Source organism: Drosophila sechellia, chromosome 3L (genome assembly GCF_004382195.2).
Source record: "Drosophila sechellia strain sech25 chromosome 3L, ASM438219v1, whole genome shotgun sequence".
NCBI lineage: Eukaryota > Metazoa > Arthropoda > Insecta > Diptera > Drosophilidae > Drosophila > Drosophila sechellia.
The window spans coordinates 2,052,726-2,067,841 of record NC_045951.1 but is presented as its reverse complement, the minus strand read 5'-3'; the positions used below and the strand labels follow the sequence as shown (position 1 = coordinate 2,067,841).

General features: G+C 44.6%; 2 protein-coding genes across 10 annotated transcripts in view; both read left to right on the top strand.

Moving 5' to 3' along the window:
- LOC6610444 (titin) overlaps window positions 1–12,561 on the top strand; it is a 79,013-nt gene extending 66,452 nt beyond the window's left edge. For 4 of the 6 annotated variants that reach the window (XM_032719302.1, XM_032719298.1, XM_032719303.1 and 1 more), the window contains 11 exons: window positions 247–5,352; window positions 5,573–5,614; window positions 5,678–5,929; window positions 6,047–7,015; window positions 7,095–8,762; window positions 8,829–8,970; window positions 9,100–10,115; window positions 10,203–10,508; window positions 10,712–10,816; window positions 10,881–11,438; window positions 11,640–12,561. In XM_032719302.1, the coding sequence (XP_032575193.1) occupies window positions 247–5,352; window positions 5,573–5,614; window positions 5,678–5,929; window positions 6,047–7,015; window positions 7,095–8,762; window positions 8,829–8,970; window positions 9,100–10,115; window positions 10,203–10,508; window positions 10,712–10,816; window positions 10,881–11,438; window positions 11,640–11,830 (10,355 nt within the window). In that variant the 3' untranslated portion in view covers window positions 11,831–12,561. The remainder of the gene's footprint in view (window positions 1–246; window positions 5,353–5,572; window positions 5,615–5,677; window positions 5,930–6,046; window positions 7,016–7,094; window positions 8,763–8,828; window positions 8,971–9,099; window positions 10,116–10,202; window positions 10,509–10,711; window positions 10,817–10,880; window positions 11,439–11,639) is intronic. The other 2 variants (XM_032719304.1, XM_032719299.1) reach the window with 1 other exon arrangement.
- Window positions 12,562–13,976: 1,415 nt separating this feature from the next.
- Window positions 13,977–14,902, top strand: LOC6610439 (protamine-like protein 99C). 4 transcript variants are annotated; one of them, XM_032718603.1, is made up of 4 exons: window positions 13,977–14,098; window positions 14,169–14,363; window positions 14,418–14,708; window positions 14,764–14,902. In XM_032718603.1, exons 2-4 carry the CDS (start codon window positions 14,196–14,198, stop codon window positions 14,803–14,805), a joined length of 501 nt encoding a protein of 166 aa, XP_032574494.1. In that variant the 5' UTR covers window positions 13,977–14,098; window positions 14,169–14,195; the 3' UTR covers window positions 14,806–14,902. The 4 variants fall into 4 exon arrangements, with proteins under 4 accessions (XP_032574494.1, XP_032574491.1, XP_032574490.1 ...); XM_032718600.1 differs by having other exon boundaries at window positions 13,977–14,116; window positions 14,176–14,363; window positions 14,421–14,708; XM_032718599.1 differs by having other exon boundaries at window positions 13,977–14,116; window positions 14,176–14,363.
- The last annotated feature ends 214 nt before the right edge of the window (window positions 14,903–15,116 follow it).

Below are 15,116 nucleotides of genomic sequence, written 5' to 3'. Positions count from 1 at the left end.
AAACCACATGTCCACATATTAATAATGTTCGTCTTTAACAGTTTCCTTTAAAAATGTAATTGTTTATTTTTTAGTTCAGTTTTTAAATGTTTTCCTTCAACTGCTGTCCATGTAAATAAAGCCTCAAATTATGTATTTTGTCCAGTTCACCGAAAGCTTGCTTTGCGAAAGCAATGCGTGGTTCCCCGGGTTTCTTTATCGTATTAAGCATTATTCATTGAAACCTTGATGCATTTTTTATAACAGGTGAACTACCAGAGGTTCATAAAGACTATCAAATTAGCATCATCCACGAAGAGCTTGTCGAGGAAGACCAGCCCGAAAAGATTTTGGAGGTTAGAGTTATCGATGAAGTCGCCGAGGCGGAAGAATCACAGCCCATTGTGGAAGAGGTCGTAGAGGAGGAACCGCAGCCAGCTACAGAAGAAACTGTAGAGGACGTCACAAAACCCAAGTCTAAAAAGAAGAAGGTGGTTAAAAAGAAGACCGATGACCATGACGAACTCATCAAAAAGATGCTGGAGCAGGAAATTGAGAAGACGGAACTGGAGAAATACGAAAAAATTGAATTTGATGTTCCCAAGAAACTCAAACCAGAATTCACTGCTCTGGAACCAATAAAAATAGAGCGCAAAGAACAGAAGCCAACAAAGGTGACTATTCTCGATGCCACTGATGTTCCTAAAACCGTGAAGCTAAAACCAAGTAAACGTAAGGAGAAACCTGCCGAGGAACTGACCGTTCAACTTCCAAAGTTCAGACTTAAGGCCCGTATGGTCTTGGTTGAATACCCTCCGGCTCCCCTAATTCCTAAAACTACTGATATTGGTGCCATTAAGGACAATGGAGAACTGTCTCGTAACATAGAAGAGGCTGAGGAAGTTCTAAAGTTCAAACCGCATAAGACTAAGAAAATTAAAAAGATCAAGGATGATTTAGAAAAGGTCGAGCTCGAAAAGTACGAAAAATACATTAGTAGCGAGGAAGAACCAGAGGAAAAGACTCCATATAAGAAACCAGAAAAGGCACCAAAACCAGAGGAAAAACCAGAGGACGTGAAACTTAAGCTGGGCAAGGGTAAGAAAAAGCCAAAGGAGGAAGAAGCGCCCGAAAATGTTACTCTCAAAAACATTCCGCAAAAGCCACAAGAAGTTGAAGAGGAAGTTGAACTTAAACACAAACCAAAGGAGGTTGATATGGTTGAAGAACAAACAATGAAACCCAAGGAAGTAGAGTTCGTTGTGCCGCCATTTGAACCATCTGAGTTTGATCGTCCTGAATATGTACCCGATGAACTTGAGCAGATCGAACATCCAGAGATGCCCGAGAAAGTTAAGAAGCCGTCTAAGACTAAGTACAAGCCTAAAGATAAATCTAAGCCAGAGCCGGAAACCATTGTATCGGAGATTGTTGCCGGAGTTCCAAAGGAAGAAGAGGCAATTCCCGAACAGGATGTTAAGTTCCGTAAGCCCGAGAGAGATGCTCCAGAAGAGACCGATTCTGAAATTAAGCTACGGCCTATACCTCAGGCTTCTAAGGATGAAAAACCTGACGAACAAGCGCTAGTAAAGCCTAAGGCAGAGGAGCCCATTCCCCAAGAAATCGAAGATAAGGCCATTGATGACGAAAAGAAAGCGAAGAAATCTAAGCCCAAAAAGGTGCAGCCGAAGGAGGAAGAGATTACTAAGGAAGAGCCCCAAGAATTTGACGTATCGGTGAAAGAGGAAGAAGCTCTAGTGGATAAACCCGTTGAAATCGAAAAACCAAAAGATGTTAAGGTGAAAGAGAAGAAACCCAAGGAAGCTCCTGTGTCCGAAGTAGTAGTTCTTGAAGAAGAGCCAAAACCAGAAGAAGTACCCGAGGAAATACCTGTGGAGTACAAGATAACAACTACAGTCTTGGAACCAGAGGATGCACCAAAGGAACATCAAGTCAAAGTCATCGATTTTGACGAGCGTCAAGAAACTACGGAGGAGGTAATTGAAGAAAAGGTCGTGACGCGCAAGAAGAAACTAAAACCGCAGCAACCTGAAGAGTTCGAGGTCACCTTAAAGGAGCCAAAAGAAGAACAAATACACCCGGATGTAGTTTCAGCTGAAATCTCGTTGCCAATTGAGGAGCTCGAACGGAAGCCAGAACAGTATGAGGTGGAACTTAAAATAACTCAAACTACACCAGAAGAGCCCAATGATGTGGAAATCGCAGTCAAGGAAAAGGTCAAGACCAAGCCTGTTAAGGCAGAAGAAGAGGAGCAACCAGTTGAGGAAACAATCGTGGAGGTTGAAAAGCAGGAAGAAAAGAAGAAGTCAAAGAAACCAAAATCCTACGAGTTTAAAATATCTGAAACGCAATCTTTTGAAGAAACGCCAATAGAAGTGGCTGAAGAAGCTCCTGAGGAAAAACCAAAGGTTGTAGAGAAAAAGGTTGCCGAGAAATTCGATTCCTACGAATTCACTCTAAAAGAAACTGATGAAGAAAAGGTAATCACAGTTGACGACCAGCCCGAGGATGAAGCCCCTGTAGAGGTTGTATTCAAGAAAAAACCCAAGGAACCTGAAGCAGTTGAGGCCGAGTTTGTAATGACTGAACCGAAGATCGTGGAAGAAACGACCGTGGAAACTGCAATCAAACAGAAAAAGACGAAAAAACCGAAGAAAAACGAAGAGGAAGCTCAATTAGCAATTAAGGTTGTCGAAAGTGAAGCCCCGGTTGCCGAAGAAGTGTTCAATGAAGCTCCTGAGAGTGTGATTGTAGAAGAGGAAGTTATTGCAGAAGAAAAGCCTAAAGAGTTCAGAATTCGCGTTTCTGAAACAGAACGCAAGCCCGAGGAGCCAAGTGTCGAGCAGTTCACAGTTAAAAAACGCAAGCCTTCTGTTACTTTCGCCGACGAACCTGCCACTGAAATCGTTATTAAGGAAAGCAAGCCCGCTGAAGTTGTCACTGAAGACGCTCATATTAAGACCAAGAAGCCAAAGAAGAAGGTAACGGAAGTGGAAGCTGAGGAGCTAAAGATTAAGATCACTGAGGAAGTTCCACAGGAAATTCCCATAGTGGATGAGGTCTCGGAGGAAGAGGTGATCACTGAAACCGAGAAGACAGCCCCTGTTGTTGAAGAGAAGACATACAAAATTGGCATCAAGGAAACGGAGCCGGAAAAACCTGCCGAGGTAATTGTCGAGGAGGAGCCGGTGGTAACAGAGCCAATTGAGGAAGCACCGAAACCAGAAGTCTTTGAGGAACACAAGGTTAGAGTCATTGAGGAAACACCTCGGGAATTGGTTGAGGAAGTCATTGAGGAGGAGGTGAAGGTAATTCGCAGAAAGAAGCCTAAGCCAGAAATTAAAGAAGAACCCGAGGCGGAAGTTACTGTATCTACTCCAAAGCCTGTCGAAGAAGTGGAAGCTATGGCCAGTATTGCTGTAATTCCAGAACAACCGACTGAGGAGGATGTCGCTGATCTCAAGATAACAATCATTGAAGAAGAAACACCACCACAAGAACTAGTTCAGGAAATTGAAGAAATTGAAATCGTTGAGGAACCAAAGGCCCCTGAAGAACAACCAACGGATTTCACCTTCGTCACAGAGGATTCCGAAAAGAAGCCGACTGTGGAAGAGCTGCCCGAGGAACAGGTTACGATTCAAAAGAAGAAAAAGAAGGCGCCAGTACCAGAGGTAGTTGAAGAACCCGAAGCTGAGTTCGTGGTTAAACCAAAGACGCCTGTCCAAGAAGTTACTGAAGAAGCTAAGATAACGAAGAAGACCAAGAAACCTGTAAAGGATGAAGAGGCCGCGGCAGAGCTTAAAGTAACTATCACTGAAGAAATTCCCACTGAACCAGAAGTTCAAGAAATTATCGAGGAAATCGAAGAGATCGCGGAAGAAAAACCGGCAGAGTATTTGATCGAAGTTAAGGAAAGCCAACCAGAAGCTGTAGAAGAAAAGGAAGTTAGCTTACCGAAAAAGAAACTAAAGGCTCCAATAGTTGAAGAGCCAGAAGCTGAAGTAACTTTGAAACCAAAGACAAAGGCGGAGGAAGTTCAGGAAGAAGCAAAGATAGTAAAGAAAAAGCCAAAGAAAACCGTCGAAGTTGCAGTAGCCGACGAACTCACGGTCAAGGTTGAAGAAGAGGTTGTCCCAGAGCCGATTGTAGAAGAAGAAGTGATAGAAGAAATCCAAATTAAAAAGAAACCAAAAGAACCGGAGCCAGAGGACAGTGTCGATACTGCGGTTGTGAAACTAAAAAAATCTGAGCCAGTAGATGCTGATGATGTTGTGGCTGACGTTACCCTTAAGCCAAAGGCCAAAAAGGAGGTTACTGAGGAAGAATTTTCTGTTGATGTTAAGCTGCCAAAGGAAAAGAAAATTACAGAGGAAACTTCAGACCAAACTGTACAGCTCAAGAAAAAGAAGAAGACGCAGAAGCCGGTGGAAGAGGCTGCGGACGAGCTTAAGCTACAGCAAACTGTTGTTGAGGAAAGACCTGTGGAAATTGAAGAAGAAGAGATCGTTGAAGAAGCAATCGTAGTTCGCAAAAAGCCAAAGAAGCCCTTCGAGCCGACTGTTGAAGATCTCGAAGAAACAGAATTCAGTCTCACCTTCAAAAAACCCCATACCATTAATGAGGGCGTGGAGGAGGCCGCCACAGTTCTGAAAAAACGACCAGTCAAGCCCACTACTCTCGATGAAGCTGCAGCTGAACTTTCTATTAAGCGTCAGGAAGAAGAATACGAAGAGGGCGAGGATATCGAAGAGTTCGTCGTCAGTCAGCAAAGAAAGCCAAAGCCTTTGCAAATCACGGAAGAGGATGAGCAGGCCTACACAGTGAAGAAACTAAAGCGTCGAAAGCAAGTAGACATTCCCGAATACGCAGACGTTGAGAACGTCACATTCCGTGCGAGAAGTACCAAGACCAAGGAAGATGTCGATCAGGAGTTCAACATTGCCCTGGACTCGTATGCTGAGGAGGAAATTTCCATGTCTGGAAAGGTGAAGTTAAAGAAGCCTATCAAGAAGACCTTCTCTGAAGCAGCCGATGAAGCCAAGATCAAGATCATTCAGGACTTCGACGATGGTGAAGAACCCATTATAGAAGAAATTCGAGAAGACGAGGATACCATCGATGAAGTCGAGGAACCAGAAGAGTACTTTGTTGAGGAATTGCCACCAGACGAAGTGGATTTCAAGCTTAAGCCAAAGAAGCAGCCCAAACCAGCCTATTCCATTCAAGATGAAGAGGAAGAACAATTCCTGATTGGCATTCGTCATCCCAAACGCGATTCGGTTACATACGACGAGGACTCTCTTACCTTTAAAAAGAAGCGTAAGGTTGTGCAACAACTTTTCAATGAAGGTAAGTCGGCTTATGTGGCCAGTAACGGTAAATTGTGTAAAAATCAAAATGCTTTACTTTTACATAAATAAATATCAGCTTATATGATATCAGAGTGGCAAGGTAAAAATACCCAATATAAATGTTGGTTGCTAACGCTATAACAATTCACTGCTCACACCTTAAAAATAATTAAAGTTAGATTCTAGATTCAATACTAATGTCAAATTTTTTTGCACAGATGGAGCTTCTCTTAATATTACCAGAGAAATGAATGTTGAAGGTATGTAATTCTACATTATAAACTGTTTAATTAAATATAAACAATCATTTCATTTAAACATAGAATCTGAGAATCTCAACGTTATGTACTCTATCTGCAACTATATTGCCGACAACAATGAGGCTATAAACCTAGTCGAGGGTGAGAAGGTGACGGTCGTTGGGCGTCACAGCTCTGAGTGGTGGTACGTCAAGAAAAGCACTACGGAAGAGGAAGGATGGGTTCCAGCTCAATATCTGATGGAGCCCGAGGAATACGCGCAGTATGTGCAAAATAAGCTGCACGAGAAAATCGATAAGCTGCCCGTATTTGAACGTAAGTTATTGCCCATACATAAGGGTTATATGTCAGCCATTAAAATTATTTGTCACTGTCCGCGTATGGTCTATTAACAAATTATTTCGTGTTTTGTTGTGATTGTCAACTGTTAAGGTCCTGGACCAGAAGACAAGCCCATTGCCCCAAGATTTATTGAGAAACTACAGCCGATTCATACTCCTGACGGCTACACGGTGCAATTCGAGTGTAAGGTTGAGGGCAATCCACGACCACAGATTGCCTGGTTCCGCGAAACTGCTATTATCAAGCCCTCCCAAGACTTCCAAATGTTCTATGATGATGACAATGTTGCAACCTTGATCATTCGCGAGGTTTTCCCCGAGGATGCCGGTCAATTCACAGTTGTAGCAAAGAATGCTGCTGGATTCACTTCCAGCACAACGGAACTGATTGTAGAAAGTCCACTATCTGATCACGGCTCTGACGCCACAGCTCTTTCACGACGCAGCATGTCTCGTGAATCCTCGCTGGCTGACATTTTGGAGGGCATTCCACCAACTTTCTCCAAGAAACCCAAGGCTCAATATGTGGACGAGAATACAAATGTGATTCTTGAGTGCCGACTGGTGGCCGTGCCTGAACCCGATATTGTCTGGACCTTTAATGGCGAAGACATTGACGACGAAGAGATTAAAAACGTTCGCATCGTTACCGAATCCGACATGCACATGTACTGCAGTGTGGTGCACATCTCCAAGGTGAAGAAATCGCAAGAAGGTACCTACGAGGTTATCGCAACAAATCGCGAGGGCGAGGCACGTCTGCCAATCACCCTCAAGGTTCGCACTACCGACAAGGAGGCGCCGCAAATTCTGGAGCCCTTGCGCAACATGGTTATACGTGAAGGCGAGAGTGTCGTACTATCTACGCAAATTGTAGGTAATCCGCCGCCAAAGGTAACTTGGTATAAGGATGGCAAGCCCGTCAAGAACGCCAAATCCGACAAGGATTTGCATACCCTAACACTTATAACACCACAAAAGTCTGAGAAGGGTGAATACACGGTAAAGGCTGTAAACCCCTTGGGTAGCGTCGAGACCACTGCTAATCTAACCATTGAAGGTAAGTTCTGTGTTTCATGTTAAGGTCTACTATAAGTGTTGTTGCAATATGTACTAACTATAATTATTTCCTAATTCAGAGCCTGCTGGCGGTAATGCCGAGCCACCACTTTTCGTGGAACGGTTTGAGGAGCAGAATGTTCCGCAAAAGGGCGAAATTCGCTTGCCAGCAAAGGTTTCCGGTAACCCGGTGCCTGAGGTTCAATGGCTCTTTAACAACACACCATTGTTCCCCAGCGAGCGCATCCAGCAGGTTTACGATGGCGAGAACATCGAGCTTATCATCAAGGATGCCAATCCAGAAACCGATTCGGGAGACTACAAATGTATTGCAAGCAATCCCATAGGTAAAACTTCGCACGGTGCCCGTGTGATTGTCGAGGTCGATGAAGTGACGTTTACGAAGAAGCTTAAGAAGACCATCACCATTGAAGAGGTGCAATCTCTCACCCTGGAGTGCGAGACCTCCCACGTAGTTACCACCAAGTGGTTCTTTAATGGCAAGGAACTTAGCGGAATGGATCATCGCGTCGTGGTTGAGGATGGCAAGACTCACAAGTTGGTGATCAGAAACACGAATCTACGTGACTCTGGAACCTATACTTGCAAGGTTAAAAAGCAAGAAACTCAATCGACTGTCGAGGTGTTGCAACGTAAGCCGGACTTTATAAAGGTTCTGGAGGATTACGAGGTAACCGAAAAAGATACCGCCATTTTGGATGTGGAGCTTACTACCGAGGCGACTGAAGTCACTTGGTACAAGGACGGCGAGAAAATCACACAAGAAAACAAGAACGTCGAGTTCATCAAGGATGGAAAGGCTCGCCGACTGGTTATCCGCGATGCCACCATCCACGACGAGGGTCAGTACACATGCAAGATCGAGGGACAGGAGTGTAGCTGCGAGCTAGTTGTAATCGAGCTACCACCTGAAATCGTGGAGCCACTGAATGACGTTGCAGTGACCAAGGGCGAGAATGCTGTTTTCGAGGTTGAACTTAGCAAGGGCGATGCCCTAGTCAAATGGTTCAAGAACGGCAAGGAAATTGTGTTCAATGAGCGTATTCAACTGGCCATCGATGGCAAGAAACAATCCTTGCGCATTGTCAAAGCCAAGCCCGAAGATGTGGGTGAATACTCCGTTCAGGTGGGCGAGCAGACATCAAAGGCAAAGTTGACAATAGAGGAGCCCCTCGTAGACTTCGTCATCCGCCTGCCGGATATCACGCTTGCCACCAAGACAACGGATGCCGAGTTCACGGTGCAGTTATCACAGCCCGATGTCGAGGTAACCTGGTGCAAGAAGGGCAAGCCAATCAAGCCCAACCAGAAGCACGAGGTATTCGTTGAGCGCACTGTCCGCCGACTGGTCATCCACGATGCTAGCGACGAAGATGCCGGTGAGATCAGCTGCGTTGCAGAGAACGTCACAAGCAGTACTAAGCTGTGCGTCGAGGAGCTCAAGCTGCCACCCGTCATTACCTCTGACAAGGATCAGACCATCAAGGTTAAGGAGAACGACGACGTAACCTTCTCTGTCAAGTACACAGGCGTACCAACCCCTGAGGCCTGTTGGACCACGCGCAAGGTTGTCGTACCCAAGTCAAAGCGGACAATCCCGACCATCGATGAGCAGTCAGCCACGCTAACCATCAAAAAGGTTGTTGACGATGACGAGGGCGAATACACCGTCAAGCTTGTCAACCCGGTTGGCGAGGCGGAGGCCAGCCTCCATTTGGTCATAATGCGTAAGTAGCCCTGCTTATATTTGAAGTTAATTGCTCCGGAACTGTATACCCCAATCAAATACTTAGGCAAGCCAACGGCACCTGGCACACCCCAACCCCTTGAGATAATGCATGACTCTATAACGCTCTACTGGAAGGCGCCAGAGGATGATGGCAAGTCGGAAATTATTGAGTACATTCTAGAGTATCACGATGTTAAGGAAGAAAAGTAAGTAATCAATTAACCAATTCACTTAATTTTTTGTATCTATTATTAGACTAAGGAATGCTGATTTCAATTTACATTATAAATTGTACGTTGAGAAACTCATTTAATTATTATTACTTTTATCTAAAGATGGACTGAAATTAGAAAGATCAAGGACACCACGTATACCATAAGCAAGCTGAAGATCGACACGGAGTACGTCTTCCGTTCGATTGCCGTAAACGAAGTGGGGCCATCCCCGCCCTCGCCGCTATCGCCACCCATCCGACTGGTGCCCAAGGTTGAGACCAAGGCGCCCAGCGTACAAGAACCACTACAGGATGTGGTTAGCGAACTGGATAAGGAGGTGACTCTGTCCTGCGTGTTCGGCGGCATTCCAGAGCCAAAGGTGACGTGGAAGAAGAACGGTCAGGTGTTCGAATCGAGCAGCATACGCTACGAAAATCGCGTGGCCAAGTACACCATTGAAAAGACAACCATTGAGACTGAAGCCACCTACACGTGCGTGGCGACCAATGAGAAGGGCTCCGCGGAGACCTCGTGTCGCCTAAAACTGCAGCAGAAGCCGGTCCTCGAGGTGGAGGACAAGTACTTGACGCAGAAGCTGCGCACGGGCAGCACTCTCACCATTCCAGCGACGGTCCGCGGCTATCCACAGCCCACTGTGACCTGGCACAAGGAGACGATCGAGCAGAAGACCACCAAGTCGGTAACCATTGAGACCACGGAGACCACTTCCACTTACACAGTAAAGAAGGTGACCCGCGAACAATCCGGCAAGTACAAGGTGACCGCCAGCAATGAGTCGGGCACTACGTACGTAGAGTGCACTGTTCAGGTGATCGATAAACCCAGCAGACCCCAATCTCTGGAGATCAAGGACATTAAAAAGGACTCCATTGTCCTAGAGTGGACCCCACCAGTCGATGATGGAGGTCTGGATATTGAAAAGTATACGCTGGAGAAGTGCGACGTTCAAAACAATGTTTGGATGAAGGTGTCCGACTTTAACAAAGACATTAAATCGTATGCTGTTCAGAAACTGTCGATGAACGCGCAATACATGTTCCGTGTGGTGGCCGCTAATCCTATTGGCGAGTCTGAGCCAACGGAAAGTGATCCAGTTACTATAACGAAGAAATTCGGTAAGCTCACTAGGAACCCGATAAAAAACGGGGTCAGATTACTTGAAATCAAAATTAATACATATATTTTTTATTTAAAATGAACAGAAAAACCATCGCCTCCTCGTGGTCCTACCACAGTGTCGGGCATGAACGACACCTCCTTCAATTTGGCTTGGGAGCCATCGGAGACCGACGGCGGTTCAAAGATCATAGAGTATATCGTGGAGATAAGGGAAGAGACTGAAACCACCTATCGATCGGTGGGCGTAACCCTGGGCACTGTGACCAACATCCACGTGAAGAAGGTTGTCAGGAACAAGGGCTACTTCTTCCGCATATATGCGAAAAACGAGGTTGGCACAAGCGAGGCGTTTGAGACCACGGAGAAGATTGTCATGGGCCGCAAAATTAGTAAGTCTCGACAGGTTTTCGTATTATCACAATTGCTTATTGCTTTCGCAAATTGCTTTCTTTTAAACGCCACTAATGCTTGAAAATGCGCAATTCTAACCCCAAAACGACAACAGCTAACGATAATGAAGCCTTAGGTACGTAAGGAGTTCAAAGTTTCAGTATGCTTGGATATTAATGGTTTTGGACTGGCAAAATTTCAGCGCCGCCATCGCCACCTCAAAACTTGAGGGCCCCAGATGTCACTAGCCGAAGTGTTACATTGGATTGGGAGGTGCCAGCTCGCAACGGCGGATCAGAGATCACGGGTAACATAGTTTTAAGAAGGTGTCCACGACATCACCTCACTCATACTCATAACTCTTCCAACAGGCTATTGCGTGGAGAAACGTTCCTCAACATCTACAAACTGGACAAAGGTTATTACACTGGATGCTCACCAGCTGCACTACACGATTGACAATCTGAAAGAGAAGTGTGAGTACTGGTTCCGTGTGTCAGCGGAGAATGAGGTTGGATTAGGTGCACCAGCCGTCACCGAGAGCATATCGCTCAAGACACATGCAAGTGAGTTCATATTGGTAGTTCGTAATTGTGGATCCCTTACTGAATTTGGTTTCCTTAAAGCCGTACCCTCACCACCCACCGGCCCACTGGAGGCGCGCGTTCTCGCCGCCAATGCCCACATATTCGAATGGGGTTTACCCGAGTCAGATGGAGGTGCGCCTCTGCTCGGCTACCACATTGCTATACGTGACATGAAGAAGACCATGTGGATCGAGGTGGGTCGTGTGCCAGCTGGCGTGCAGAAGTTCCAGATCAGAGACCTGCAGGAGAACCACGAGTACATGATTCGCATATTCGCGAAGAACGAGATTGGTCTGAGTGAACCTCTGGAATCGGAGGAGCCCTACAAGGCTATGACTGCTGGTAAGTGGCGACGTTCGTATAAACATAGGTTCATACTTACCAAAAACAACTTGGCTAAGGATAGAGGTTGTATTACTTGACAGTTTTTAGTATCGATTAATTCTTTGACTGAGTTACACCACCTATCCTTCCCTTGCAGGACCACCTGTGGTCCTGACAAATACTCAAAACTTAAATACATTTCATTCTTTTCAAAACCAGGTCATGAGAGCCTGCCGGACGAGCCGCGCACGGAGATGAGTTCGTGCAACACCTCCTCGTGGCTGCGTGACCACCACATGGATGCGGATATCCATTCGTATGCCCGCGGCAGGCTGCTTCAACGCGATGAGTACTTCTTCCGGTTGTGGGCGGAACTACCCAAGAGCAAAAAGAAGAAGAGCTCCAAATAGTCGGTGAACGACAACGAAATAAGAAACACTTTAGTCGTAGGTTAAGCGTATTTCAATTGTATTTTATATAACAACAACGCAACGGGGAGAGCCCCCTTGATTTTCTAGCTTTTTGTACTTTAGTAGAGATGACGAATGTGAGGATGGTGTAATGTAATGTGGCATCCCATTGATAGCGATGCCCACGACCCCCGATCAAAGAGTGCGAGCGAAGAATAAACTTAATGCTCGGGTGCGTGGGCGTGGCTCAATGCATCTGGATGGCCATTACGCCATCCAATTAACGGACATAATTTTAGATTTTTCATTTGCATAGAGTTCATTTTTGGTTTTATATTGTTTTACTTGTGCCTTATTTTTGTAAGCTGTGATAAATCTATCAAAATCGAAAGCGTCAAACGAAGCAACAAAACACTAAACTGAATAAAAATGCCACCAAGCGCGAATCCATCGGCATCGGGCAACGGGAGCCAACGAGCCACAACCCTCCAAGCCCCAGTGCCATCCCCATCCCAGGCAGCGTAACTCAATATCCTCTCGGGAGACAAAACAACAAATGGTGCAATTCGATATGAGTTATTCCTGGGGAGTGTGTTGCGAGTCGCTGGCTGCCGTTGCCTTTGTCCTGGATCCGCCTTGGTTTAAATTTATGGCATAGGAATATGAGAGAGTATATACTCGTGTGTCTTTAAAGTTACCAGAGCTAAATAAATAAAATGTATAAAATATAACAAGGCATTTTTACATACTTGTAGCTACAACCCCTGTGGGGCTTTAAACGGGCTACATATGAACGCCAGTAATTGAACAAAAGTATCGGAGTAATAAATGCTTGAAGTGACCATACAATTCAGGATTTTCAGACGAAAAGTCAAATTAAATCAACTGTGACCGAACGGAATCAAGTAAACAAAATAAATTAATCGACGAATTTTCAATGGATTACGACTTCGAGTGGTTTCTGGTTTGGCGGACGCTTTCTGACTTCATCTGAATTCTACTAATTAATTCATTAGACTTTCCTCCCGCCGCATAACTTTGTGTTTTCGAATTGTAAAACTTAAAGCGCAGGTCTGGACGGGAAAAGCAAAAGCTAAAACTCCCCGGTCCACATGCGTGTGTCCAGGCGGTGGAAACTTATCTGGTGACATGGCACAAATGCTGCATAAACTTTCCAGCAGAGAATTGTGTGCGAATTTAATTAAAGTTTTTGCGGTTGCCACTAATCAAAAGATATTATCTTCACTGAGGAGCTGGGATGTTACTCTCAGTGCGGCTAGACGCAGTAATTTGAGCCAACTTTTTGGCCAGCAATGTATGTGAGAGGAGAACTGGCTTTCAGATGCGCAGAAGCCCATAAAGCTGAAGCATATTTCCGGCACATCAAATTGCAGAAGCAAACAGCAAACAAAGCAGCCAAACAATCGCAGGGCACAGTCTCTTCAGCCTGTTATTCAGTTATTGATACACTAAACGATCGAAAAGGAAGCTGAGTAGGAAGAGCTCAAAACGGAAATTTCATTTAATTGTTTGCTTTTTTCCTCTCCGAGGGGCCGGTCCTTCACTCAATTTCATCCTACCGTTGTTATTGTGCGAAATTGAAAGCTGCTAAGCTGCTTTTGACGCTTTAAAGGCGACTGCTTCAAGTATTTTGCAACATTTTCCACACACACACACTCACAAACGGATACTTCTGCTTGTGCGACCCCATTAGTTATGGTTTATTAAGGTGAAGACGAGTAGGAAAGCTCTCCGCCGTAGTAACACAATTGTAAACTTGTAATAGAATTTGGCAAGTTCTGTTGAATGCATATAAAAGAAAATTACACATCAACTTTATGGTGTGCACGTAGAAAATTGAGGCCCATTCTGGTTCTGGTTTCTTTTCCTATCTCACCACCGCCCCAAGTTTTTCTTCCTTTTCTCGTTGGCCATGTCAAGGCTCGTCAAACGTGATGGCCTAGGAATAAAAACACCAAATGAAGACGTAAGAAAATACAGTAGAAACTTTGCTTAATTACTTCCCAAAATAATAAGGATGACTCGAGAAGAACAACACAGACCTTTGTTTTGCAAATAAATTTAATTACCAACTTGTGAGCCTGAAGCATGCCTAAAGTAATAGAGCTTGGAATTTGACTTCATCCAGTGTGGGAAAATTAGGAGGCATCGATTGTACACTTAGTATTCGGATGAACACAATATTAATAGGCTAAATTTTTAACAAATTAAAACCGAAATTTATGTTAAAAATTCCATATAATATAAGTACGGACATTTCAGCAAGTGTGTTAAACTTTGAGTTATTCTTTTTGGACAAAAACTGTTATGGTTTCAGCTATTAGAAGTACAGTTTATCATCGCCATGGGAGCATCGACTGTTAAGCCCTTTTCTGAAGCGGAATGCAAGGCTATCAAGAAGTTCATGAAGAGTTACAAGAAGCACCATGCCGACCTAGACGAAGACGAGGTGAAAAGGTCAGGAGAAAATGCCTGGGGAAAGCTTTTGCCCCATCAAAAGAAGTATTTTGAAGTAAGTATCAGCCAATTGTGATTCTACGCCACAGTATTTAAAACGCCGGTTAAGCAGGAGAGACCTAAAGAAAACACCGTAAAAAGAATATTGCCGGCAGCAAAAAAAAAACGTATTAACCAGAAGAAGAAAGCAGTCCCCAAATGTCGTTATCATTCGAGAAAAAGACCCTTGGCCAAGCCAACGCACACTATCACGAATCCTGCAATGAGCCACGCCTTCATAAGATTTTTGCGAGAGTTCCAAAGGAGGAACGCCACCGGAGACGTAAAGAAAAGGCTGCAAAGAGCAGCCAAGATGTGGTCAAAACTATCTAAAGCTCAGAAAAACAAATTTCGCACGGCGGTAAGTGTATGCCTAAAGTTCCAAAACCCTTCTTCTATACCAAAATGTTTTAAAGGGAGCGAGCATAAGAAGGAATGAGCACATTGTTTTTAGATAATAAAATAAGAGTCTTCTGAAGAATTAACAAGAATATGACCTGGACTTCTAAACACTTTTTACAACCCGACTAAATAAATTGTATTGTATCAAGCCAACGTACAAAACGGTTTTTACTATGACTAATTTCCTTGGCTAAACGATTGTGGTAAATGTTAAAAAAAAAGACATAAAATGTTAGTTACAGTACATGTTTATTATACCATTGCTCTAGCCCCCCATGAGTCGCTTGGTCAAACATTAGCCCTGTTAAAGCATTCTTAGTCATTTACGATGCGCAACACGGTCAGATTCGGTCCCCAAATAGTCGGG

Coding starts and splice junctions, on each gene's coding strand:
- LOC6610439 (XM_032718599.1), top strand. CDS start 14,074: ATGTTAAAAATTCCATATAATATAAGTACGGACATTTCAGCAA. Junction 14,364..14,417: donor ATCAAAAGAAGTATTTTGAA/GTAAGTATCAGC, acceptor ACGCCGGTTAAG/CAGGAGAGACCTAAAGAAAA. Junction 14,709..14,763: donor AAAACAAATTTCGCACGGCG/GTAAGTGTATGC, acceptor AATGTTTTAAAG/GGAGCGAGCATAAGAAGGAA.